This window comes from Muscardinus avellanarius (assembly GCF_963383645.1).
Source record: "Muscardinus avellanarius genome assembly, chromosome: 10".
NCBI classification, from domain to species: domain Eukaryota; kingdom Metazoa; phylum Chordata; class Mammalia; order Rodentia; family Gliridae; genus Muscardinus; species Muscardinus avellanarius.
The window spans coordinates 47645942-47657522 of NC_137796.1; the positions used below are offsets into that span (position 1 = coordinate 47645942).

Here is an 11581-nt window from a genome sequence, read left to right on the forward strand (position 1 = left end):
CTCCCTGCCCCTCTGCCCTGGGCCCGCCTCGCACCCTGGTTCCTCTTACCCCTGGCAAAGGCTGGGCCAGGGACTTGGCCCCAGTCAGAACCAGAAGCCAGGACCTGGTCATCTAACCAAAGGTCTCATTCCTACCATGATCCTGACAGCCCAGAGCCCACCCCCCCCCCCACTTTGCCTTTGGCAGAACCTACTGGTAGGTAGATTCCTAGAGCAGGATGCCAGGCCCACTTTAGATCAGCTGCGTGACTGGAGAAGAGAGTGGCCCCTGCTCAGCCTCAGTTTCCACAACTGAGGACCACAGAACTTGCTGCAGACGCCTGGGGAGGTAGAAGTGGGTTCAGTGAATAGAAGAGTCTATTGAGCACTGGTTTCATGCGTTTGACAAATAGTTGTCGAGTGCCTACGATGTACCAGGCGTGATTCAGGTGCTGAGGACGTGATCCTGCGTGGGACAGTGACCCCATGGCAGGGAATCCTATGCTCCAGGTTTTGGGCTCAGCGAGCAGAGAAACTAAGAACACATGTCAGGTAGAGGCTGCAGTGAGAAAAATAGAAGACAGGAGTAAAGGAGGTCAAGTCAGTAGCAGGAGAGCCAGTTTACCTCGGATAGCCTGAAGAGGAAGGCCTGAAGAGGCTGAGAGCCTCAGGTGAGGAGGAGCTGCTGGTCACCGAGGGAACAGATGTCCTGAAGCGGTGGGGGCAAAGCTGCTGGGGCTGTGTCTCCCCACTAGTCAGAGCGGGAGGAGGGAAGAGCAGGTGACCTTACACACAGGCAGAGGGGCCAAACCCGCCCTCCACACCCCAGAACTGCTCTCTCCACTCTGGGGTGCTGTATGTAGCCCTAGAGCCCCCCCACCAGCCCGCTTAGGCCCCTGCACCCACCATGACCTCCAGGCCTAGGTACCAGGGGTCTCAGAGGGTCTCACTTGGATGGTCTAGGCAAGCCCCCCCCCGCCCCAGCTCGTGAGGACGACCTCCAGGGGATGAGGAGGGGAGCCCATCTGTCCCCTAAACTGCCGTCCAAGTCCAATGTGTGACCCTTCTCAGACTCCGAAGACAGGGGTTCCCCAGGGTCTGGCGGGTCCGAGACACCCAGACCACCCACCCGGCGCCCAGAAGCCGCCGCCGACCCTGCGCCATCCGAGAGGCCGGCGCGGCGGGCGCCTCCCGGGCCGCTGCGGCAAAGGCTGGGCGGCCGCGCCCTCCCCCCGCGGTGATTCATCCCGCCCCCTCCCTCTCCTCCCGCCTCCCTCCCGCTCCCTCCCTCCCGTGCCGCCGCCGCTGCAGTGCGCAGGAGACCGCGGTCCGCGCCCAGCGCCCCCGAGCGGGCCGGGGTCCAGCACCTGGCGGATGCGCCCGGCCGCGCGCGCCAGCGCAGGAGCCCGAGCAGCGGCCGCCGAGCGCGCGGCGGGGATGCGCGGACGCCGGGCCCCGGGGCTGGGCCCCCGGCGGTAACCGGAGCGGGGGGGCCCGCCCCCCCCCCCAGCGCCGCAGCTGCCGCGCCCGCGCGCGCCCGGGACAGTCTCGCCGCCGCGCGCCCCGCCATTGACACCGCCCCGGAGGGGGCGCCGCGGCCATGGGGACGCTGTGGGCCTTCGCGCTCGGCGCCGCGCTGGGTGAGTGCGCGGGGCGCACCGGGCGGGCGGCGGCGGCGGCGGCGCTCCGGCTCTGCGCTCCGGCCCCGCCAAGTCCCCTCCAGAAGTTGCGCGCTGGGGCGCGGGGCGAGGGCGGTGGGCGAGCGCCGGCGGGGGCCGGGCTGGCTCGGCCTAGCGGCTGCGGGCGCCCACCGGGGGCGAGGAAACGCGGAGTCAGCTGCTCCGAGCCCCGCAGGCTGCAATGTGACACCTCGGGCGCGGGCGGGGTTGGGGGAGGAGGCGCCCGGAGACCGGCGGATGGAGACCTCGGGATGGAGACCGGAGGGACCCGGCGAGGGGCAGAGTGCCCGGGAGACCGGGAATGTGAGGCTAAAGTGGGACGCCCAGACGGAGGGATGGGGGCGGGGAGAAAAGCGAGAAGAGTGTGAGCGAGCGAGGGAGAGAAACTTAAGAGAGGCCGAAGGTGATGGAGAGACGAGAGACCGAGATGGAGAGGGATGCCGGATGGAGTTTAAAAAGCAGAGACATGGAGAGGTGGATAGACACACCTGGAGAGGGAGAGACGACACGAAGTCATGAAGCTGGGACCTCAGATGGGGGAGATAGGGACCGAGGCTCAGGGAACGGAAAGGGACAGCAGATGATACGGACAAGAAGATTGAGAGGTGGAAATTCAAGGACCAGGAAAAGACCCAGAGCTGAGCTAAGCAGCGCTGGGAGGCAGGAAGGAGGTGGTAGGTAAGGGGAAGGCGGAACTCAAAGACCCTGAGATCCAGGAGAGGTGCAACGGGGGCAGGAAAGAGCTTTTGAGAAGCTAATAGGTGAGTGGAGGCCTGGAGGTGAGGGGGCCTGGAGGAGGAGCGGGTGGGGAAGCTGGGGAGGAGTGCATCACACAGGAGCCCTGGGCTGAGGGGCAGGGCTGGAGTGTGGGCCTGCCCCCTTGAAGTTTATTCTTCTCTTACCCCAGGGCTGCTTTTGCAGACCATTTTAACAATAGAAATGACTGTCGCTTGAACCTCAAAAGCAGCTAGAATTTCAGTCCCACCTGGATGCTTTGGTACCTTGGGCCAGTGACCTCCTGGAGAAGGGTGTTCAGGGCTGACGACTGAGTTACTGACCACGTCAACAATCTTGGTTCCTGGGGCCTCCACGTGCCTGAGGATCTGCCCGACAGCTGCTAGAAGCCAAGACCATCATTCCCTTCAATTACCGGAGAGGGAGACTGAGGCTTGGCGACCAGTGACTCGCCAAGGTCACGCGGCGAGCGAGAGGCAGGCCGGCGTGGCAGGCAGTCTCATCCACTTGTGGTCATTATGGAGGGGAACAGATGGTTTCCAAGGGCCCCGAAAGTCGTCAGCCAGGGAGCCTGGCGTTGCCTAGGGTGACGGTGCCTCTGCTCAGCTTGGTCCTGCTGTTCCCACAGTGTCCTCGGCCTGGGCGGGCTGCGTCGAGGTGGACTCGGAGACCGAGGCAGTGTATGGGATGACCTTCAAAATACTGTGCATCTCGTGCAAGCGCCGCAGCGAGACCACCGCAGAGACCTTCACCGAATGGACCTTCCGCCAGAAGGGCACTGAGGACTTTGTCAAGGTGCGTGGGGGCCTGCCCTGGGGTGGGGGTCAGGGAGGGCATGTGGGGGACTTGGCAGGCTGGAGCTCGAGAAGGAATTGCTCCTTTGCTTGCTCTGATAATGATGTGGCTGTGATTGGTGACCTGGATTCAAATTCAGGCTCCAGCGCTGATGAGCTGGTGACCTTGGGCAAGTCGCTGAACATCGCCGGGCATCAGTCTCCTCCTCTGTCGAGACAGGCTGACACAACAGTTGCTACCGCTTAGATCATGTGAGGGTCGAGTGAGTTGGTGCAATAGACACATGGCTGGTTCAAAATAAAAGTCACTGGAATTTTTTGGCACCAGTAAAAAATGTCTTGGATAGCCATGGAGAAATGGAACCTTTTCTTCACCTACCTCCTTTACACCGTGTGTAAAGGGCGGGGGGGTGCCCCTGGAGAACTGTGATCTGTAGCAGCTGGATCCAGCTGTCCCTGCCTGAGGAGTATGTCTGATTGTGGAGGATGGGGGCCAGGGAGGCCGACTGGAGCTCAGGAAGATGGCTGAGGCACATGTGAGTGACAGTCTGTCTCTCAGGGCTGGAGGCAAAAATCAGGCTCTCAGATGGTTCCCAGATGCGACCCCAGCCTCCCAGCTCCTGCCCCAGCTGTGTTTTACCCCTAGTCAAAGTGCTGCGTCCATTTGTGTGCCAGCTGCATGTACACATGCCAGGACGGGACAGGGTCAGGGTTCAGGTGGGGGGAGTCAGGGAGAGGCAGTGACCCGCATTCCCACCCCCAAGATCCTACGCTATGAGAACGAGGTGCTGCAGCTGGAGGAGGACGAGCGGTTCGAGGGCCGCGTGGTGTGGAATGGCAGCCGGGGCACCAAGGACCTACAGGACCTGTCCATCTTCATCACCAATGTCACCTACAACCACTCAGGCGACTACGAGTGCCACGTCTACCGCCTGCTCTTCTTCGAGAACTACGAGCACAACACCAGCGTTGTCAAAAAGATCCACCTAGAGGTGGTGGACAAAGGTGAGCTGGGCCCTGCCTGCCTGCACCCCCATGCCCCGGGCCCACCAGTGAGCCAGACGGAAGGCAGATGGCAGGCAGGACAGGCTGGCCCAACAGCCGTGGGGGAGCAGCGCCCTCCAGCCCTGGCCCCCACTGCCTTCAGCCTGAGTCACCCTGGTAACTCCAGGAAGGTGCTGCAGGGCTGGCCTGCAGGAGACCATGATCCTCTCTACCTCTCAGGTATCCTTCGAGCCCTTCTTTAGTCTCTGGAGGTTGCTACTGCCAACCAGGCTCACAGCAGCAGGGGCTCCTAGGTGAGGGGTGAGGATAAGCCCAAGCCTGGGCTGTTGGGAAGCCTCTACCTGCCTGCCTCTGTCCTCAGTTCCACTACACACTCCAACCCCCAGGGCCTTATTGACTTAGCAGCCTTGGTGGGCCAGAGACACTTCTCACAAGTGAGCCCTGCACCGCGGGGCCACACTGAGCAGCAGCCTCCAAAGCATTTGCAACCCATCTCCACATCTCCTCCCGCTGGGTAGGACAGACCCCTCCTCTGAAGGAGCTCCACCCCTCCTCTGGCTAGACTGGGACTCCCAGAGCCCTTGTGGCCCCTTGGCTTAGAGAGTCGGAGAGCCTCAGCCAGCCGTATGGGAGCACCGTGGCAGGAGGTCCCTGGGGGCCACTGCTCACACACTGTCATCGACGGCATGCCCGCCCCCCTTTCTGTGACGCAGCCGCAGGCCTCAGCCCCATGGAGTCCCCCGCTGAACCGGTGCTCTGGGCTGCAGGCTCTTGCTCTCCCCACATTACAGATTGGAAAGCCAAGGCTCAGGTGGTAAGATCCTGAGGCCCAGGTGGCCTAGCTGGGACCTGGGCTTGAACCCAGCCACACCTGGTGACTGCTTCTTCTGTTCCCAGCATGAATCACTGCTCCGTTGTCAGCCAGAGCCTGTGAGGTTCTCTTTATAATTAGCATTTCTGCGGGTCTTAGCAAAGTGGTATAGCAGAAGGCAATTCAGAAGATGAATCCGAGCCACTTGGTGGTGCACGGCGCCAGGCTGAAGGGTGGCCAGCATTTGGGAGGCTGAGACAGGAGGATCGATCCCAGTTTGCGGCCGGCTTCAGCTACTTAGGCCCTTTGCAACTCAGTGAGACCTGGTGTCAAAATTAGGAATGAAAAATAGGGCTGGGGGTGTAGCTCAAAAAAAAAAAAAAAAAGAATAAAAACTAACAAAATAGGGCCAGGGGTATACTTCAGAGGCAAAATGCCGCAGGGTTCAATCCCCCGTACCACAAAAAAAAAAAAAAAAAAAAAAAAAAGAACAAGAGAAAAAAAGGAGGAGAAGGAAGAAGAGGAGGAGGAGGGGGAGCCACACTTGTGTGACTGGGAACAGAAGGGGAGCATCTATGACAGGACACCCAAGTACCAGGGCTTCAGGAAACCTGGCTTATTCCTTTCTGGCAAGTCGGTGCTGGGAGAAGGCAGGGGAAGAGGCCAGGAGACCCTGGGACTCCCTTGGGTGCCCGGGTGGGTCGTTTCTTGTCTTGTTGTCGGGCCCTTGCTCAGGGTACTGTCCTCATAGTCCGCCATCAGCCGTGAGCCTGGGGTTTGCTCACTTCATCTACTGTGCTATGCTGCCTTCCAGCGCCTGTGTTTTTAATAACATTCACACTACAGAGCCCTTCCTATTGACTCTCTTTTCTGTCTGTATTCACAGCATTACACACCATACTCTAGTGTTTTCTAGCGCCTCCACTATATCATACTATTTGATACTGTGCTATCTACAGTACTTTTGTTGTTGTTACTTGGGATCGAAACCAGGGCATTCTACCTCTGAGCTAAACCACCAGCCCTATTTTGTTTTTTATTTTGAAACAGAATCTTGCTTGCTGAATGTCTTGCTCTGCTGCTGAGGCTGGTCTCAAACCTGTGACCCTTCTTCCTCAGGCTCCCAAGTACTGGAATTGCAGGCATGTACCACCGTGCCCACTTGCAACATTTTTTTTCCTTATTTTTGTTTTTTGATAGCTATAAAATGTTTATTCTGAGGCGGGTGTGGGGGCGCACGCTTATAATCCCAGCATTCGGAAGGCTGAGACTGGAGGATCTCAGTTTGAGGACAGCCTCAGCTACTTAGTGAGGCCCTCCGCAACTTAGTGAGACCTTATTTCAAAATATATATAAAAAAAAATGGGGTGGAGGTGTAGCTCGGACGTCAAATGCCCCTGGGTTTCCTCCCCAGACCCCTCCCACTAAGAGAGATGTTCAATATAATCATTCATTGTAAAAGGAGAGGACAGAATAGAAACAAATACTTCAGGCCGGGCGTGGTGGCGCACGCTTGTAATCCCCACGCTTGGGAGGCTGAGGCAGGAGGATCGCGCAGGTTCAAAGCCAGCCTCAGCCATTGAGTGAGGCTTTCAGCAACTCAGTGAGACCCTCTTTCCAAATAAAGTATAAAAATGTAGAATAGGTCTGGGAGTGTAGCCTGGAGGTAGAAGGCCTCTGAGTTCCGTTCCCAGTACCACCAAAAATTAAATAAATAAATAAATAAATAAATAAATAAATAAATAAATAAAAAGGAAACAAATACTTCATTTTATTTGTGGTACTGGGATTGAATCCAGGTTGCATTCTACTTCCAAGCTATACCTTCAGGCTTTCTGTGTGTATGTGGTACTGGGGGTAGAACCCAAGTGCCTCTGGGCTATGCCCCCAGCCCTATTTTATTTTTGGTTTGGAAACAGTCTCACTAAGTTGCTGAGAGCTTCATTAAGTTGCTGAGGCTGACTTTGAATCTGTGATCCTCCTGTCTCAGACTCCCAAGTACTGGGATTACAAGTGTGTGCCCAGCTCACCCCTAGACATTTTACAATTATTTATTTATTTATTTATTTATTTTTATTTTGCAGTACTGAGGATGGAACTCAAGGACATTCTACCTCCGAGCTACACCCCCAGCCCTCTTTCCTTATTCTTTATTTTGAAACAGGGTCTTACTGTGTTACAAAGGGCACTGAGTATCAGCTGAGGCTGTTCTTGAACCGCAGTCCTCCCATCTCAGCCTCCCAAATGCTGGGATTACAAGCACCAATTTTTATTTTAAACAGGGTCTCTCCAAGTCGCAGAGGGTCTCGCTAAGCTGCCGTAGCTGGCCTCGTGTCTGTGATCCTCCTGTCTCAGCCTCCCAAGTGCTGGCATTACAGGCATGCCCCACCATTCCTGGCTCCCGTTCTAGAGTATTTTTAACATTTTCTACCATACGATCATGTTTTCATTGTTTCCCACCATGCTGTGCTGTAGTATTTTAAGACATCATCAGTTGTAGTGTAGTATCATTTAGTATTGCTTGTTATGTTCCACTAGACTCACCGTTACTTGTGACAGTATTTTCCCATCACTGTCGATGTTACTGTATTAGCATTGCCTGCCGTTCCGTATTTTTACAGTTCGCATCCGGTCTCTTACTCCAACCTATACTGCCCCCTGGTAGTGGCCCTGAAAAATGAGGCAGGCCACATCCAAAGGGGGAGATGAGCTGGGTGGTGACCAGTCCCCTGGCTGTGAGAGGCAGCCGGGCTTCCCAGTGGGGACAGAGCAGGCAGGTAGGGACAAGAGGAAAAGGGGCATGGCACTAGGGGAAACCAGTGTCTGAGGCTGGTTTGGATTGACATCCCAGCTCTACCAGGGTCCTGATGTTCAAATTCTGGCAAAACCAAGACTTTTAGAAGATTTGGGGGTTTTTAGCAATCAAAAGTCTCAGGTGGAGGTGGGCGTGGCGCACGCTTGTAATCCCAGCATTCAGGAGGCTGAGACTGGAGGATCCCGGCTCTCGGACAGCCTCAGCTACTTAGCGAGGCCCTTCACAACCCAGTGAGACCCTGTTTCAAAAATAAAAAGACTAAAAAATTGGGCTGCTCAGAGGTACAGTGGCCCTGGGTTTCATCCTCAGTACCAAAAAAAAAAAAAAAAAAAAAGTCTCAGGCCAGTGTGGTGGCGTTCGCCTATAATCCCAGTACTTGTGAGGCTAAGACAGTAGCATCACAGGTTCAAGGCCAGCATGCCTTAAGTTAGCAAGACCCTGTTTCAAAATAAAAATTAAAATAGGTCTGGGGGTGTAGCTCAGAGGCAGAATGCCCATGAGTTCTACCCCTAGTCCCCTCCCATCCACTCACAAGAAATCAAACGTCTCCCCAGAGAAGGTGCAGGTGGCCCTCTGACCCCTGAGAAGCTAGAGCCCACCCAGCCCTGCCTCAGCCCCTTCCATGAGCTCAAGCAGGGCACTAACAGTCCCACCGCCTGAGGTCTGTCTCTCTTTGGCCTCAGCTTGACAGAGCAGAGAGGAGCTCTGCCAACCCCCCCCCCCCGCCCAACCCCTTACGCTTTAGGAGAATCCTGGCTCTGAGTCCCATCTCAGCTGTGCGCCCTTGGCCGGGCACCTGTCTTCCTCTGGGCCTCAGTGGCCTTGTCTGAAGAAGGGGCTACAGACCTACGCCTGTCACCATCCTAATCCAACTGCGAGGGAAAGATAGACCTTGTTACCTAAATCTGTTTGGGTTAGGGTGACAATTCGGATCTATCCAGCCTGCCCCGCAGTGTGGCTCCTGATGGTGGGTCTGGAGGTTCCTGCCCCAGGAGCCAGGGCGGGAGACACTGAGCCTGTGCAGAGAGCACAGAGCCTGGCCCCTGCAGGCCCTCACCCCATGGCTGGATGAACAAAGGAGCCCTGCAAGCCTGTCCCGCTGCTTCTACAGGGGAGAGGGGGAGCCCAGCCCTGCCTCCTTCCTCCTGGCCCAGAAATCGTCAGTGCCATCTGCACAGGGTGGAGCAGCAGAAGAAGCCTCCTGGCTCCCTGGGGCGGGAGGGCAGCAAGGACAGCAGGGGGCTGAGATCTTGCCATCCCAGAGGGGCAGGCCCGGGAGACAGTGGGCGCCGACACCAAAGCGGCCTTCTTGGTCCCATGGCTGAACGTGCTCCCTTTGGAGTTTAAATTTATCCTCCATGAAAGGAAGCTGGCGTTGGCAAGGGCCAGCACTGCGGAAAGGATGTAGGGTTTCCGGAAAACAGCCAGCACTGACGCAGAGCCGGCTGCAAGCTCATCCAAGCACGTTATGGATGTTAACTCATTTCCTATTCCCAATAGCCCTGTGAGAAGGGATTAGTATTGCCATCTTCAGTTTACAGAGGGGAATCGAGGTTCAGAGAGGCGGGGTCATTTGCCTAAGGTTGCTCAGCTCGTAGGAGGCAGGATTAGAGTCTGGCCATCCGGATGTGGTGTCCCTGATCCTAACCATTATCCTGCACTGCTTCAATTATGAAAGGAAAGATGATGAACATTTGAGTGTTATAAGGATTTTTTTTCTTTTTTGGTGGTACTGGGGATGGAACCCAAGGGCATTCTACCTCCGATCTACACCCCCCCAGCCTCACTAAGTTTCACTGAGTTTCAAGGGGCCTCACTAAGTAGTAGCTGAGTCTGTCCTTGAACCAAGATCCTCCGGTCTCTGCCTCCCGAATGCTGGGATTACAAGCATACACCAATGGCCGAACTCATTTTAAGGATTTTTAATTTTTTTGTTTTGTTTTGTTTTGTTTTGGTACTGGGGTGGAACCCAGAGGCTTTCTACTTCCGGGCTATACCCCCAGACCTTTTTTATATTTTATTTGGAAACAGGGTCTCACTAAGTTGCTGAAAGCCTCACTAAGTAGCTGAGGCTGGCTTCGAGCCCGTGTGATCCTCCTGTCTCAGCCTCCCAAGCGCGGGGATTACAAGCGTGCACCACCACACCTGGCTATTTTAAGGATTTTTAAAGCACATTTAATTCTCATCGCACTTCCATGAAGGAGGGATTGTAGTTTATCAACATTTTGCAGATGAGGAAACAGAGATCCAGAGAGGCTGAGTGACTTGCCTAAGGTCACACAGCTGACAAGTAGCAGAGCCCAGATCTGAAACTGAGCCTTTTGGTCACAGAGTCGTAGCTTGTAAACACAACGCTTGACAGCATCCTGCATGACACAGATGTGCCCTCGGGTCCCATAGGAAGGCAGATTGAGTCAGTCCCTGGGTCCGTCCAAGGCCAGGTGTTGACAGTAACAGTGCGGCCTCTGGGGCAGCAGCATGAGTGTCCCGTTTGTGGCCCAGGCCCAGGGGTTGGGGGCAGGATCGAGCGCTCCCGCCGCTTTCTCACGCTCACACAGCAAGTGTACCCGAGCGTGGGCCTCGCTGCACCTTAACCCTGCCTGGCTCCTGCAGCCAACAGAGACATGGCGTCCATCGTTTCTGAGATCATGATGTACGTGCTCATCGTGGTACTGACGATATGGCTCGTGGCAGAGATGGTGTACTGCTACAAGAAGATCGCCGCCGCCACGGAGGCTGCTGCACAGGAGAATGCGTGAGTGAGGGGGGGAGTGGAGGGCCAGGTCAGAGGGGCCACCCGGGTGCCATCCTCAGGCCTCTTCCTCCCAGGTGGAACCAGGTGGTTGGTCCTGGCCAAACTCAGGACTCCCTCAAACTCGAGATTCTGGCCCCAGCCAGGACTTCTGGCAGCCGCCCTGCAGCCCCCTCCTCTAACTCAGGGGCCCTGAGGGCCTGGGCCGGAGGCCTCAGCCTTCCTCATTCCCCTGGGGGTGAGGCCAGACTGCTAGGGCCTCACTGTGCGCCTGCCTCCCCCACAGCTCGGAGTACCTGGCCATCACCTCAGAGAGCAAAGAGAACTGCACTGGCGTCCAGGTGGCCGAATAGCCTGGTGAGCGGGTGGAGCCGGTGGGAAGGGGGAAGGGGTGCGGGTGAATCCCAGCCTGCTGGGGCCCTAATTCCCTGTCTCTCCCCCCTTCCCCTCCAGGCCCTGGGCTCCGCCTCAAGGAAGACCAGCCCTGATGGGGAACCTCCAGGCACAGCCTGCCCCCAGTGGGGCTGGCCTCCCCTGGGCCTCCAAGCCTCAGAGTCCTGCCAGCAGAGCCGCCAGGGTGGGGCTGGGGATGATCACTCGGCTCAGACCCCTAACCCAGCTCCTTCCTCCGGCCCCATCGCCCACCCACCGCTATGCATGAAGGGTAAAGCAATACTGCCGCTGCCCCCACCCCTGCTTCTGCTGCCTGTTTGGGGAGGGGGTGGTGAGGCGGGGGCAGCGGCTCCACACCCCTACTTCTTGCTGATTTGCACACATTGGCCGCTTTGGACATGCACCACTGGGGCCAGCCCCATCCCTGCCCCGTCCTGCCCCATCCCTGTCTGGCAGGGGTCGTGCTGGGCTGCACCCGTATGTTCAGGGCGAGGGTTTGGGAACCCACTGCGACCCCAGCATCATTTCCCTGCTTCCTCGGCTGGCCCTGGGGGCCTCGTCCTCATAGTGCACTCCGCCCCAGCCCCTCCCGCCTTTCTCACCAGCCTTGGATCGTGG

General features: G+C 57.0%; 1 protein-coding gene across 1 annotated transcript; it reads left to right on the forward strand.

The window, feature by feature from the left end:
- Positions 1-1579: 1579 nt before the first annotated feature.
- Positions 1580-11348, forward strand: SCN1B (sodium voltage-gated channel beta subunit 1; the record flags this gene model as incomplete). Its single annotated transcript, XM_080702344.1, has 6 exons — positions 1580-1619; positions 3022-3188; positions 3952-4192; positions 10432-10573; positions 10857-10927; positions 11024-11348. The coding sequence occupies 5 exons, from the start codon at positions 1580-1582 to the stop codon at positions 10921-10923; spliced, it is 657 nt and encodes a 218-aa protein (XP_080558470.1). The 3' UTR covers positions 10924-10927; positions 11024-11348.
- Positions 11349-11581: the final 233 nt, after the last annotated feature.